This window comes from Dermacentor variabilis, chromosome 7 (genome assembly GCF_050947875.1).
Source record: "Dermacentor variabilis isolate Ectoservices chromosome 7, ASM5094787v1, whole genome shotgun sequence".
Classification (NCBI taxonomy): Eukaryota; Metazoa; Arthropoda; class Arachnida; order Ixodida; family Ixodidae; genus Dermacentor; species Dermacentor variabilis.
In genome coordinates this window covers 9,006,531-9,022,886 of record NC_134574.1, presented here as the reverse complement: position 1 = coordinate 9,022,886, position 16,356 = coordinate 9,006,531, and the positions used below count along the sequence as shown (strand labels likewise).

General features: G+C 46.0%; 1 protein-coding gene across 21 annotated transcripts in view; it reads right to left on the bottom strand.

Annotated features, from left to right (window-relative positions):
- LOC142587302 (uncharacterized) overlaps window positions 1–16,356 on the bottom strand; it is a 410,079-nt gene that overhangs the window by 229,182 nt on the left and 164,541 nt on the right. For all 21 annotated transcript variants that reach the window (XR_012829442.1, XM_075698179.1, XM_075698189.1 and 18 more), the window contains exon 10: window positions 3,884–4,051. Coding sequence is in view for 20 of the 21 variants with exons in the window: in XM_075698179.1 (XP_075554294.1) it covers window positions 3,884–4,051 (168 nt within the window). In the remaining variant the exon portion in view is untranslated. The remainder of the gene's footprint in view (window positions 1–3,883; window positions 4,052–16,356) is intronic.

Sequence of the window (16,356 nt, the reverse complement as noted above, 5' to 3'; positions counted from 1 at the left end):
AGCATACCGCGCTGCATAATCAGGTTTGTCCCGGAAGAAGAACGCTCACGCTGTATTTCGGATTGCATTGCTAACATTAAACAATCAAATTCTCATTTTGAGACGCCTGACCCTGTCCGACCGTTAGTTGATTACCTTGTGGAGCATGAACTTAGACCAGTAATATCTGACAAGGAAGGTTATTTCGTAATTATGCCAGATGACATGTTTTCAGAAAAAGCGATTTCAGCCATAGAAAAGAATTTGCAGCCAGTAAAACTCAAGCCTTCAGTAGTTAAGCAACGTGCGGTCGACCTCTTGTCAAGGCATAATCTTGATAGGCTTGTCTGTAATGTCAAGAAAGCTAAATCCCTCACCTTAGAACTGTTTTTCTCGGCCAAGACCCATAAACAAGAAATTCCTTTTCGTGCTATAGTGTCAGAGAAAGGGACGTGGCAGGTTTGTGTCGCTAGTTACCTACAGAACTGCCTAGCTTCTCTAGTTTTTTCAGACCCCTTTTGCCTACGTAATTCTCGGGCACTAGTTCAGTATTTGAGAGAGGAAAATCCTGGTGATTGTACAGCTTTTAGTATGGATATCGAAGACCTGTATTATTCCTTGCCGCATGACGGGTTGCTAAATTCCGTAAATGAGTGCATTAAAGAACAAGTGCAAGAGTCAGCTTTTATTGACGGATGCGGTGTTTCCACGGGAGCTTTTCTAGAAATTCTTTCAGTGTACTTGAAGTCGACGCTGGTTGGGTGGAGAGATGGCGTTTTTCTGCAGAAATGAGGCATTTGTATTGGCTCAAAGGTCGCCCCTATTCTTAGCAACATTTATCTAAGTAAGGTTGACAACTGCTTAGAGAAAGCCTTAGGCGATAGCGTTATCAAGATATTTTGTTACGTTGATGATTACCTGATTTTCTGCAAAAGGGAAGAATTCGATTCCGCTGCTACCTCAGTAAGTGAGCAATTTAAACTTTATGGGGGAGGATTAAAGTTTACCAAGGAATTTCCTCAGCGACGCGTAATTCAGTTTCTTGACATTTCCTTGATCTTCGAACAAAATCATGTTTGTTGGCAGTACTCCCCAAGATCTTCGAAGCCGTTGCTAAACTTTCAATCCAAGCATTCTAAATTAGTAAAAAACGCAATTGCCATGTCGTGCCTTAAGTCTTTCCTCACCAGATTCTGCATGCACAAAATGAGCGCCAGCTTTAATGCGCAGGTCCGGCGCCTATTAGAAGCAGGTTATCCCAGTGTAGCGGTGGCCACTGTGGCTGAGCGCCGAAAGAAGTCGGTTTCGAGAGGGACGGACAGGATTACAGAAAGCAGTAATAGCAAAAGAAAAAGAGTAGTGGCTATTCTGTATATTCATTCAGTGTCGCACAGGCTTAAAAAAGTTGCTAGTAGATATGATGTTAATGTTGCTTTCACTGCTCCCAATAAGCTAGGTAACATATGCGCTGCCGTACAGAATATGAAGGAGCGGGTAAAAGGCAAAAAACGAACAGATTTTTGTCCAGTGAAGCACAATAAGAACAACAGTTTTACTGACTGTCGTATCGGTGTGGTTTATAAAATTCCCCTTAGCTGTGGCCAGTTCTACGTAGGGCAAACGAGACGGTGTATCAATCAGACGCTAATGGAACATAAAAGGTCGTTAGCCGGTGGATCGCCTTCCAATCTTTCGCAACATTGCCGAGATTGTAACTGCACGCCAGAGTTAGATGAACGCGCAATATTGTACAGGCATAAGAATGAAGATACGCGTCTTATGGTAGAGGCATGGCATATCTTTAATGGTGGAAGTGCGTGCGTGAGTCAGCCCTCGATTACTTTACATAAGGAAGAGATTAAGTGCCTTAACAGTTATCTCTCACGTAGACCGGCACGTGTACCCGATTGACACGTCTTACCATTCCTGAGCATGCGCAGATGAGTTTTGCGTCTCCTTTCTTTTTTTCACCTCAGTGCTCCCTTCAGTTGATAGTCGGCGTTCGTGTTGTCCACTTCTCTACTCTTGTGTCCTGTCTGCACGCCTCACTTCTATTTTGCATAATGAATCCTTACTAACTAGCTCAGCTTTCTGTCGTTCTAAGCTTTAACCCTTTGAGGGTCGAATTATTTTGCAAAAAACTTTCCCAGGTGGTCAAATTACTTTATTGCGGATCTTGAATGTCCAAAATGTATAAAGTCGGAAATAAATAGTAAAAAATAATTAGGAACAGTATTTTGGTGTCGGCATCACTCAGAACTGCAAAATGCTCAATAGTATTTCTGAGCGTGGTACTCCTTGAAACACGGGTCTACGCACAGCGCCTTATCGCAGTCTGCACACATAAAATGCCTGTCTGTACTCTTGGAGAGAGGAGTTGTGTTGGCGCACACATGACATCTCTGCGTGCGGCTGCCTTGGGCAGAGGTCTGAGGCAGCTTCTCGCGTAAGCGCGTTGCCGCGGGAGAGCGAGAATACCTCGTGAGCAGTGGTGATAAACAAGCTAAGAGCAGTGCCAATCAAGATAGAAATCAACTTCTGCCGCCGCTGCGAGAGTGTGCCGACAAAGAGAAAAACCACGTTTCGTGCGCCTCCGTTGCGATCACGCGGCGGAACCGAAACCGCGTTGCCACTGAGAGCGAGAATACCTCGCGAACGGCGCTGATAAGCAAGCTAAGAGCAGCGCCAATCAAGATATAACTCAACTTCCACCCCCTGAAAGAGAGTGCCGACAAAGAAAAAAATGACGTTTCGCGCGCCTCCGTTACGATCACGCGGCGAAGCCGAAACCGCCAAAGGGGCGTTGCCGCAGTCTGAGAGACGCGCTGAAGCTAGCAATCAGCTCTGTTTATCTCCCCAAGAAGGTAGCACCAATTTCAAACACACCTTGTAAGTGCTAAGAGGTGGCAGCACCTCCCGGTGAGCACGCATCGTCATTATGGCGCGAAATTTCAAACGGAGGGTCGGAACCGTACCCGTACGGCAAAGACCTTGCGGGACAGAAAACCGCCGCCGTACATGTACGGCGAAAACCTTCAAAGGGTTAATCGTTGCCGTCTAGTTCAAAACAGCTAGAAAAGTTCCCCGTGTATTCGGAAGACATCGTCAGCTTCGCTTTTTTGGCATCAGCACCACGTGTACTGTGTGTTTAACATGCGTTCTGCGTGTTTACATTATCGTAGTATAAAATACGACGTCACAGACGTTGCAAAAAGCAGCTACCAGTTTTGGTTTCAGTACCTTTGGGTAATATTGGTTATTTAAAATTATTCATTACATTACTATTGAAGATATGTCCTACTCTACGGATTGAACCGAAGACTTTCAAGCTAACCAGGACAACTTTCTCTGGCTACAAAAGCAAAGCCACAGGGGCAGAGCGACTGCAGAGCCTCTGTAAACATGCTACTGCGCCAGTTAATCCGGCAGTGTTTGGCAAGCACTTTCGCTTTCTTGTAACAGATATTGATTCAGCGTAGCTTCCACATGTGACAGTTCCGCATTTGCTCAAACATGAAAAAAAAAAAAAGAAGTAGGAAATTTGGTTAAATTAACATTTGGAGGTGTATTTTGCCTTATTTTACTGAAGTAAATATAATCTTTGTTACAAGTGCAGCCAAGCAGTGCAGAGAGGAGGACCAACTGTGCAGTCGCCGCCAAACATCGCACTCAAGGAACTGGAACCAATGAATGTGGAGCTGTTAGTTCCATACACTGCCTCTGTAGCTTTCCGTTCATTGTCTGCAAGTACAGCAGTTTAGAAACAATTTTCTTTTCATTGCCACATAGACCCACGTGGGTCTTCATTGCAGCTTCGTGCTACTGCCGTTAACCGCAGAGGGCGACCTCTTGCCGTCTGCCCCCACACGGATGTGTTTTTTGCAGGAGCAGCTGCGACATGCACCTCTCGGCTGTGTGTCTGCACGGCCTCGGCCAGGCGTGCCCGCAGCTCCTCGGCCAGGTGGGCCTGCTCCTGGCAACGCTGCTCCAGGGCGCCCAGGCGCCGCTGGTGCTCCACCCGCTCTGCCTCCAGCTCCAGCTGGTGAACCTTGCTCAGCTCCTTCACCTTGCCCTGCATCACGTGGCAAGGAAACAGAATTCACGCGACTCCCGTCACACACTCAGATCCCCCCGCTGCAGCCAAATTGACAGGAACTCCACACACTGGAAGTGGTAAAATATCGCACACGGTCAAAGCGCAGTCATTTCGGCTTTTTGTTCTCCAGAACTATGGAAGTGAACTTCTTTTAATGAACGGCCATTTTTTATGAATACTTAGTGCCCAAGTTATTTTTTCTAAAGAATTTTCTCAGTTTATAAACATATTCTTCTATTTTATGTGGTAATTGTATACTCGAGTTATTACCGATTGCTGTGATTATTGTGTGTTGTTTTCTCTCATTGGTGCGCATGTGCGTGTCACAATATTTGAGTGTTATGCAACTACTGTGTGCCCATCTTTTTATTTATTGGCTTTTTTGATTGTCAGCATGATGCCAACTTTGCACAGCATGCTTGGAGTACTGCATTCGCTCTATTTTAACTAGTGTTTTCTTATTATTTATCTTTTAATATTTCTGTTGCGTGAAGTCGACCCTCCTGTTCTATTCGAATGACAGCAAAATTGAACATTTTGAAAGAAATATTCTTAGTCCCGCAGCTTTTAACATTACATTTGGCAACCTGCATCCATTGACAAGTTGACAAAGGTCAGAACTTTGTTGCCACAACTGTACAAGTTTGCTCGTCTCGATTGCAGTGATCGCATTGCAACACCGTGATCAAGAGCAATGGCTGGTGCATCGAGACAAGGAAAAAAAAGAAAGATGCATGGCTGGCAGCACACAGATTCTCGTGCACTTGTTTTTGCAGAAATGCCACAAACACAACCAAGTCACTACACTCCACCAACACGGAGATGAAGATAAGCACCAGAACACCTGCTATTTTTTTATTTTTCCGCCCTCACTCAGTGGTGGCAAGATAACAAAATCACACTACTTTGTTTTGTATTCAGCGGGCTTAGTCGGAACCCATCAATTCCTGCCTGCCTGTTGACTGATTAATAGCATGTGAACATCACCTGGCATGACACTACCACACCTGCAAATGTTCACTTGCAGCCTCCCACTAAGTTACAAGCTATTAAATTATTTATGCTGTTTATCAGGGTCTGTACAAAACATTTCACTCAAGATTCAAGGACAATTGCAAGGATTTCGAGGATGCCCAAGGCCAAAATTCAAGGCGGGAGAAACAAACTTTATTCATGCAGACACTGAAAAAGAGACGTCCTTCTTTCTTAGCTACAATTTCTCGCAGCTAAGACGCTGCTGAGTTGGACACAGGCTTCAAGGTCTTCACATTGCTCATTTAAGTTGACTTTTCGATTCTAGATGTGGCAATTGCCTTTTGGCATGATGGTTGATTGCAGCAGACATCAGCCAAAGATACTCGTCGTATTACAGCCAAATTGTGGAAACTTGCTTTCCACCATGCATTTCTTCAGCCTAGAGTTTGGAAATAAAGCCATGGTGGCTGCTGTGTGAACCAACTAGCAAAACAACAATATGTTGGCACGGACTGGCCACTAAATCTGGTTTTGTCTAGCTCTACAATGGCAACAGTGATTTTAACAAGCCGGTCGTTGGTGGCTGTAGGCCCACCATGTACATTGTGATTGTTTAGCGGCACCATCAAAGCAAAACATCCTAGTCTGCTTCCCAATAGAGGGCGCCCGTGCCATACCTAAGGTGAGTTGCTTTGAATGTTCGAAAGTTGCCCCCAACCCCAGTTTTCAAGGAATTCAACAACCACATCCCCCAGGTGCTTTAAAGGCCCCACAACTAGTTTTTCCAAATTCTAGGGTTTTCTAGTATTTCAAGATGTACGTGCCCTAGTGGAAGCAAATGCATCTGCCATTTCGGCATTTGTCACAGAGGAAATCTTTTGAGGTAATTTTGTATCTTTCTACTCAAGTTGACGGCATCCGCAGTGTTTATCAGCGGTTTGTCGACAATTTTTTGCTGACAAAAGCACACTTCTGATCAACCATGCGAGGGAAAGCACACAGTTCACTTTACAAACTTTTATAAGATTGCTCCCCAAAACAACAAACACCCCAGGGGTTATATTCTAAGTGAATTCCTGTAGGCAACCACCTTACGGAGATTTCGTGTGACTCGGCATCGGAACCACACAAGCCTATGGGCAACAGCACTTCTAGCACCATACCAAGCACGCCATACTGTCACTGTGCCAGGAACGTCATTGCACATAGACGTTTGGAGCCAAGCCATGCAAAGCTGATCAAATCCCCTCAAGTGGTTGATTGAGTATACCACTCTGGAATGTATCAAGGGTAGCGCTATAACTGACATGGAGCACAAGAAAGACAATAGACGGACAAAGCGCTAACTTTCAACTGACCAATTTTATTCAGTAAACATTTATATATCATATTTATCCGACTCTACTAAACTGTAGGGTCGGCTTAGATTAGAGTATCCTAAAAAAGCATGCCAGTTTATAATTAAAAATGATAAATATGGTGAATAGCTAGCACCATCTAGAAAAGTAAGTATCACAGCTGCTATTAGCCACACCAGCAGCCAACTGAAGTACATGAGCGACGTCGCCATTTTGACCTGTGTCGTATCGGCGTGCTGTGTGGCCCATAGGTGGCGTTATCGTAATGGCACCAAATAGACGATGCCACTATACAGTAGAACCCGGCTATATCGAACTCTAAAAAAACGCCTATCAGTTCGATATAGAGCATAATTCAACATAAGCATGCTGAATAATTGGATGACATAAAAGCACATACCATTTATGAAATCACTTTATTGATGAAACTAGCTTAGTTTCGCATGAAATAGTCCAGCATTTCTTTCTGCTTGGGCAATTTCGCTGCCTGAGATGCACGCACTTCTCCACATTGTCTAAGGAGTCGGGAGCAGCTGAGGCCACAACCTTCCGCGTTCGTGCAGAAGCACCGGACTAGTGCGAGCGCACCAATCACTTCGGAGGATGTAGGCAAAGGACCGTCGTTGCTTTCCTCATTGTGCCCACTTTCACTTGTGCTCGGTACGATGTCGGCAATGCAGTCTTCGTTTTCGGGCTTTCCCGTGGTCGCAACAGCATCATTTGCACTCACAAACTCGCCCACTGTTGATTCATCAACAGCTTCCGGAAATTCTGACAGCTCGCTCCAAGTTTTGGCAACACCGGCAACGGCTGTGTCGCATTCATCAGACTTTACAGTCATCGCCGAGCAAGCGGCAGCCAGCACAGGTGAAGCAATTTCAGATGAACCACTCGTACACGGCCGTGCGTACGTGTCAGGTGCCACGGGCATCGCCGCTTTAGCCCCAATTTCCCCCTTATTCTTCAAGGTCGTCCTGAGAGTGTTCCTTCGAATCATTCACGCTGCGGGGACACATCCAACTTCTCACCGCGTTCGACCCGATTTATGATTTCGAGCTTGACGAAAGGCAAATTCTGCTGCTTCATCACGGCAACACTGCAGGAGAAGGCCCACAAGGCGCACATGCAATAGACCAGAAAAGCAGTGATTGGCTGTCTGAGCAAGCGCTGCGGGCGGGCCAGGATCATTTTTTGCAGGGGGTTGTCGACGGCATGTCCAAAGCAGCGCGGTCACGGTAGGGAGAGTGGCTGGATAGAGCCGCACAGTCAGGTTTCCCCGCAACCACGAGGGAAAGCCAACTTCTGGGGACACTTTTTCGCCGCTCTATGTTCGGTATATCGGGAGTCGCTGCTATTTTTGTTCAATGTAAGCGTAATTTTTGCTATATATAGTGGATGCAAATCCACTATATATATTGTACATTGGTATTCTAACTATACCGTGCCCAGAAATTGTTCAATATATAGAATAATTCGATGCAAACGGGTTCGATATAGTCGGATTCGACTGTAGTGCCACTTTCAAACGAAAAGTTGTGCTAGCCACAGAGGCATTGTCAAACGTTAAAGCCGGGCGGCACTTCAGAATCCATGAGAAAAACATCCGTTGTTGGAGGGGGCAACGGGAGACGCTTTTCGTGTGTGCCGCAACTAAGAGATGACAGCCATAAGGAAGATAAGCACGTGATAACAGTGAGGAGCTGTTCATCGAGATTGCGCCGCAGTTTGTTGCGTGCGAGCCATGCCGTAATGTCTACGCATGCATGGATGCACCGACACGAGCTTGCACGCATCTGCAAGCGTGCGTGTGGTCTGGCTAGCAGCGATAACAGAGTGAGCTCGGCATGTTCATGTTAAATAAATGCTGTTTTCATTCTGTGAACGCTGTCCTCACTTTTCTGCTTGGCCTACATTCGAGGCAAGTTTTTGTTATTTTTTCTGGCATTGGACATTTGGCGGTCGACTCAGAATCGAGGCTGGCCTACATTCAAGTAAATACGGTGTGTCACTCGCTAACTGTGCAAGCCACTATGACAGGAAGCAAAAGAAAGAAAAAAAAAAAGAAGGAGCAAACACGATTGGTTAGCGTGCACTGCGATAGCTGCAAATTGTAAAGAAAAAGAAAAACTGAACATTTTTGTTGTCCAAATATCTGAAACAGCTAATTCACAGTCCAAAAGGTTTATTGACGGCTGGCTCACACATGTAGTATTATTTTTTTTCTTATATAGAAAGCTTCCACAATTTCTCTCACTACTACCTGTTCTCTGTGGCGAAACAGCACCTGCAGGACCACACACACCACCCAATATGTGCCATGCACATGTGCAGTGGTGGAAGAAATTACATTCACCTGTGGACATCTCTACACCAGCTTGACGAGAATACTGTCGAACCCAAGTATAACAATCCCAGATACAACGATCTATCGGTTATAACGACCACATTTCAGTGCATTTACTGATTTTATGACTCCCTATGGAAGCGGCTTCCAGATATAATGTTCTTTAAATCACTGTACTGGTAGAACGAATGCTTCGAACCCGGTCACAGTAAAATAGGGGCACACGCGAAGTGCCAAAGCATGGCCAAAGTGAGCGCACGGCAGCACAACGTTACTAGACTAGCTTCAGTTGTAAAACTCTCCTCCCGCGCGCTTACAGCCGCTGTCACCACTTCTGTGACAGCCGCCAGATGGCAGCACCGTTCCATTGAGCTCCACTGCAGACGCCTCGCCGCAGCCTTGAGCTCGTACGGACGGGCAGTTTGCGCGTGTTTCACGCTCGCTAGCGTTCTCCCTTGTCCAAATTGGTGATACCACGAGAAAGCGGTATCCACCTACAGCAATAAGATCTATCGGGCCAGTTGGTTCATACTGAAGAAAGGGTAAACTGCACGAAAGGAAGAAATGCATACAGCGAAGCGCGGAAGCTGCGTTTCTAAATGTGTGTTTCTTCCTCTCGTCTTAATGTTTCGCGCAGTTTAGCTCAGGAGCCTGAAGATCTGGCCAAAGTGCGTGATTGTAGCATGATCTTCATCACCACCGAAGCTTCTCACCACGCCAAAGAAGCACTACAAAAAGAAAGATGAGGTCAGTGTTTGAACACACAAGCCACAAAAAAAAAAAAAAAAAAAGTCTGCCGTTCCACTTCGTGAAGATGGTTAACCAGAGAAGCTGAGACGTTCGGTCCCTGCGTTTATCACTGGGTTAATCCCAAGGGTTCATTAAAGCATTTCTCAATTATAAGATTACACAATCGGCTGCGACGGAGAGAACGACGTTACTGACGGTATGCCTGCAATCCACCGTTGTCCCTTGCGTTCGATGTCTCAAGTTTGCTCGGCAGCGTGGTTAGCAGCCTTCGCCCGCCGTTTGCTGCTTGTGATTCTTCGAAATTAAATTTCCTCAAAATTAAATTTGTGCGTTTCGTAAGACAATGAGTGGCTCATGGTCCTCCCACAGGACATCCGCGCGAAGATCACGGTCCGACCTATACCCAGAAACCTCCACCCCGAAAACAACAGGGGCAGACAACAAGCGAGAGGACAATTCCTCCTTAACCAAGCTTTGGGGAACCGCAAACACTCAGCTTTTGTGGACACGGCAGCATACGCGGGAAACAAAGCTTTCACAGTGGCGGTTGTGGACAGCCGCGGATCCACAAGACATGCAGCCACGGTAATTGCAAGGAAGCCTGAACAGGCCGAACAGGTTACGATCGCTGTCGCGCTCACCGACGACAATCTTTCTCACATCTACAGTGACTCTATAGCTGCTATCAGAGCTTTCCAAAAGGGCACGGTCTGCGCAAGGGCTCTCAGAATTGTCACAAAAAAAGCGATTAAGAACCACGTCATATACTGGTTCCCGGCACTAAGGACCAAAAATCGGCGACGTCCACAACCTTAACGAGGCGGCACACGAGGCTGCGCGCGCGCTTACACACCGCGCGGCTTCACCCGACCACTCGGAGAACAAGGACGCCCCCACTACATACAATGAAATCACTAAACACTACTACCTACAACGTAGAGAGTATAGCACGCCACACCGCACGCTCACTCGAGCTCAAGCGGTTACACTCAGAATGCTACAGACACATACCCCACGCAAAACAGACTACACCACTACATGCCTGAACTCTACGACAAATCTGATATAGCACCAGTTCCAATACATCCCTTAAAGTCTACCATTTACTCTGGCTGTGCTCGCAAGCTCACATAAACTCCGAACCGGACAAGCGCAAGTTTGATAAAGCAATGGGGAGCGATCGAAGAACTCGCTCGCTCCCCAACTCTGGGCCGTCCAGCAGGTCCACGACGCCCCCAGAAAACTCAACCTCCCGGTTCCGTCGTGGGAGACGCCCACTCCATGAGAGCCTAAAGCTCTCGTGGCCTGCAGGACTTTGAATAAAGTTGATTTCCTTCCTTCATACTCCCTTAAGCAATGGCTCATACCCCCGTAAATGCGGCCTCCCCATTACGACGACAGAACTGAAATTCTACGCTGGAATGATGAACGGCAACGCAGACATCTGTGGTAGATGACGATGAAGGCGGGAGCAGTGGCACGAGCGCGTGCCGTGGATTTCGCAGAGTACCCGGTTGGCATGACGAATCGCTCTGTTCCACGCCGAGCGAAGCGTCGCATTGCTGGGAGCACAGAAAAAGTGGCGCGCTGAACTGTCGACATTGTTCCTATAGCCGCCTATGCAGCCAGGTACGCAGCACGTCGGCGTCGCCTGCTGATATTCTTAACAAAATCGACGAAGGCTAGTTCATTTATTTCTTTTTTTAACAAAGTTTCATTTGGGCAACATAAATACAAGGTTTGCCCGCAAGGTAAGGCAAAAGGAGGGCGTAATCCTCCTGACTAAGGCCTTTACCTCGCTGGAGCAGCAGAAGTAGCAGTCAACTGATAACAAAATACAACTAATAAGACACAAAACTTCAAAACTATTTACAGCAAAATTTTAAACACAATGAAAAGTATCAACCGTTTGCCAAATAGCAAGTAACTAAATAAATACAGCACAGGAAAAATAAGAACATTCTGTTATTAACAAAAGTTATACATTCAGAATAGAACATTAATAACATTACTATTGACATTAAACAAAGAAACTTTATTAACATTCGTTAAACACACTGTGATCAGAAAATATGTTTTGTATTGCATGTTTAAATTTGTGAATTGTTCTAGAATTTATAGCTTCGTCAACAATGTTAGGGTACATATTACATAAAGAAATGGTTTCATATTCGATCGTATGCGTGCCATATTTTGTCCTTGGTTTCTTTATTACTACTGATGTGTGACGTAGGTTGTATCCTGTGTCTCTACTCAGGTAACGAGTTGAAAATGGTTCCCTGTAGCTGGAGATCTCTTTAAATAGCCGTATGCAGATCTTTGTTTTGTAAGAGTCTCTAATATTAGGAATGTTGTAGCGCATCATTAGTATAGAAGATCCTATGTATTGTTTAGAGAAGTTCAGCAACCGAACAGCTCGCCGTTGCAAAACTGCCAATTTTTCTATATCTGTTTTATTACCGTTTCCCCATACTAAGAGGCAGTAGCTAAGTTGTGAGTGCACAAACGAGAAGTATAATTGTGTAAGAAGCCTGATAGGCACAAAGCATCGGATCCGTTGTAGCAAGCCAACAGATCGTGCAACCTTAGTGCGTACCTTATTTATGTGCTCTGTCCAGCTTAGGTTTTTGTGAAATGTAACACCCAGAAACGAATGGCTTGAGACATGTTCAAGTTGCGATCCAGAATAAAAAAGCTTTACGTCGTAATCTGTTTGTTTATTCTTGGTATAAAAAACTGTAAATTTCGTTTTTTTTACATTTAGATCAAGTTTATTTAGATAGAGCCACTCGCTAAGTTCTTGTAACCAATGGGTCGCGGTAAGTTCTAGTTCGTGAAGGTCTGTTCCAGAAGAAAAGACAGTGTCATCAGCGTACAGTATGATTTCCTCTGTCAATGGAATGTTAGTTAGGTCCCCCCCCCCCCCATTTATGTAAATAATAAATAATAACGGCCCTAAAATGGAGCCTTGTGGTACCCCATATTTAATCATGCTCTTTTCAGAACTGTACCCTTTCAAGGAAGTGTACTGAAATCTAGATTCAAGGTAGCTATGCATAAGTTCTAATGCTATGCCTCTAATGCCATATACAGTAAAAGCTCGTTAATTCGAACCGCAAGGGGACGCCATCTCAGTTCGAATTAAACGAAGTTCGAACTAACGAAAGCAATGAAGAAAAACAGGACACCGCGACCAGGAAGCAGCAGGGCATGGCGCCAGTTCAATTTAATGTTTGAAAAAATCCGTAATTGTGGTCTGCTTTTTTTCTTTGAAGGCAACAGCAAGCACTTTCTGCTCTAAAGAGCGAATGTTGCGGAAGGCTTCCTCTTCGCTTTCTTCAAAACTGAAGAACAGGCGGGCGGCATTAAGTCCGGCCATGACTTCCGCAGCGGAGGGCCGCACCGGTGCCTCGTCGTCTTCCTCGTCGTCGTCACTGGCAGCGACAGGCTCTATGTTTTTAACTTGGGAAATGATGTCCTCGTCTGTGGTCACACCACAGACAACTGCGCTCGCATCCACGTCTACGTAGTCGGCAAAGGAAACGTCTTTCAGAACGTCCGACATGGGAGCGGTGACGCTAGTGACGCAGTCTCCGTGCGCAGGTGCCGTGCTTCTTGGCGATTTCTTGTTTCGACAAGACTCCGGCGTCCACTTCCCGTAAGATGTCGCATTTATCCTTCAGTGTTTTGGCGCAGTAGTATTTACCGCGGGCGCACGCCATTCTGAAACCGCACGTCAGCACGGCGAAGCACACCACCGAGGCCTAACTTTTCAAGCGATCCGCACAACAAAGGTCGTAAGCGCGCCGAAAACTAGAAAACTCGAGGCTGCCGAAAGCGGCCGAGACCACCGCGAGTTCAGGACAAAGACGTTGACGAAGGCTCCTCCTATTCGTTCAATTCTCGAGCGCTAGCGGCGCTGCGATGTACTGGATTCGCTGTATTTTTTGTGCTGGTTGCGCCATCCATCGGTTAACAACTGCAGCTATACGACAAGATTCTTAGGCCTCTGAGATCGGCGGCTCAAAACCGGAAACCGCAGTTCTCGGAGGTAGAGAGAGGGCGTAGCTGTTGCCACAGCTGTCACCCCTTGCCCTCCAGCCTCTGCGCCGGGTGCTGGCACCGGTTTTACCCGCTTTTTCCTTCTCTCCCCATTTTGGAGGCAACTCAAGGCCTGCTCTGGCTATGTGCCAGGCGGCACGCCGCCCAGGCGCGGCGGCGCGTAGTTCGAATTAACCGTGGCAGAACCAACTCACGTTCGAATTAACGGGCTTTTTTATACATGGACTTCTATGGAGCTAGGCCGGACCAAGTAGTACGGTTCGAATTATCCCGAAATTCGAATTACTGAAGTTCGAATTAACGAGCTTTTACTGTACTTGGAGTTTCTCTAGTAATATATTATATGCTTGCTGAAATTCGCCATCAACAACGAACCACAGAATACACCAACGCTGCAACCGCATGCTTAGTCCAGCCCGTTTGCGGAGCCGGCTATTGAGGAAGTGAAGCCGGACGCGACTGCAGCACCACGAAGGCGCGGGCGGGTGGTGGTTCCGCGCAACGGCAGCGTGCGCCTCCCTCCAGTTCAACTGTCACAGCCTTTGGTTTCGGAAAGAAGGTCACGAGTGGTCAGGCGTTTTCAAGGCACGCCTCCAGGACGGAGGCGCACCGTGTGCAGCATGGCATGGGGCATGCGCCGGTGCAACATTGGATGCCACGATGAAGTTGCTCTCGTTTTTGCACTACTGTATGTGCGGCACCTCGTGCATTATACCTATTTCAGCTGTTTGGATCGATTATCTATGCACCACGGGAACAACGGCCGCTCAAATGTTCCTGTCGACACGGTCCGCGAGAACACTTGCATCATGCGCTGCCACCACGCAATGTTGCAAAGGATTACTATGCCATTACCAAGAGATCATGCTTCTGCAGCATTTTGTTTACGCATTGCCGACAACGGTTCACAGTGACGTTTTACCTTCTGTACATCGAATTATTTTTTTTGCCCAAAGCGACAGAGAACGTAATGGTACGACTCTCGTGTGGCCGCAGTCATAGTGCCAATACCTTTGCCGAATGGTTTCATGCCGCATTGGTTTTCGAAGTTTATGCTTGTGGCCAACTAGAAAGCTTCGCTGTTACGTGCAGTGTACAGTCTAGTCGCGATAGTAGCAAAATATATCAAGTTCTCGAATAAAAAATGGTGGCTGCGCTTGCAGTTTTGAAATGACAAGTAATGAGAACCTGGCGGCGTTTTGAAAGAGCTACACGGAGCCACATTTCGTTCTTTAAATGAATGTTTCTAGCAGAGATTTACAGTAGGCACGGGAACGCACCGGGAACAAAAGTGACACTGAAAATCTGGTTTTCTAACCAAAGTGCTGCATAATTAACTCCTGATACCAGCTTTAGTGTGGTTAATTTTTTAGCATATTTAGCTCTTTCGTTACCGCGAGAAAATTATCATTGTTTATAGGTCTCAGAAAAAAAGTTCCTTACCACAACAAATAATATTCCAGCACACATTGCAGCATAGTATATTGTGCATAATGAAATGCTCCTTCCAAAGACATACGTTCCAAACAAAAAATTTATTAGGTAAAACAAAAATTCTAGAAAGCTTTGCTACCAGTTGATAAAAACAATAAAAACATGATACCTACAAAAACATTAATATCAAAGGGAATTCAGAATATACATTTCAAAGATAAATAATGAATGAATAGTGTCTGAAAAAATAGAGGCTCAGTACACCGCAGTCCTTCGGATACAAAAAAGAAACTAAGACCAGAAACTGCTTCATTGCCTGAGCCATGTGGTGAAGCAGTTGCTGGATTTCGGACTCCGCACTTTTCCCACAAAATGTCCAGTCTTTTTTTTTTTTTTTTTCAACTTTGCAGCCCTCTTAACACATTTTGCAGTTCCTCCTTTTTGGCGTCATCTGGGGATAGTCAGATAGGAAGTCCAAGGAATGTATTTCACCAGTTCATCTGAAGTCATGCACCTCTTTCCAGGCTCGATCACTCTCAGCGTAACTGGGAAATTACAGAATTTTCGCGGATTGTCTTTATCACCTCTGCAATGAAGAAGAGCAGAAAGAAATCCCACACCATTGTAAACTGTCTTGCGCTGATCCATAGTGCTGGGCCGCTCAAGGAAGTAGACCGCTCAAGGTCATAAGCGAAACTCCCCGGTGAATAGCTGTGGATGTCCCATGCTGACTGAAAACATTGTGTCGCTGCACAGCTTGGATCTGCTCTGAGGTCGTTTTGGAATCGCAACTCAAGCTTTCATCACTAAATTCAAGTGCGGGTGCAGCACAGTATTTATTGCCACGCTTTTCTCGCAACGCAGCCACGCGGGTAGACGCCATGGTAGCGACTTTCAATAGCTGCGCAGTAACACCGGCAGCGCCCCTTGACTGAATTTTACAAGAGAACCGAAGCTCTTGGAAACTGCTTGAAAATGCCAGGTCTACATGTTGGACATGCAGCTGACCTTCAGCAATACACTTTGGTAGAATAAAATGACACGGACCCCAGACCAGAGCTCACCATTGAACAGCTGGCGCCATTTTCAGATAATTATCGTCGCTCAGCACTGTCAGACGGCAAAGCTGGCGATATAATTTAGTTTGTGACGCGCTGCAAGTCATTTCATTAAAAAAATTTGATGCTAGTGCGGCGTAATCGTGAACAGCATGCTTTTTTTCTCGATCGCGGCAGAGAGTGACAGCGACGTCCCTTTTCGCTACAACTAGGCACATTAGTTCGCAGTAAGGTCAGTCAGAAATCACAAATCGCCAGATTGGGATAATATTGTGCTATCTATTATGGTTCTTGAGTTAC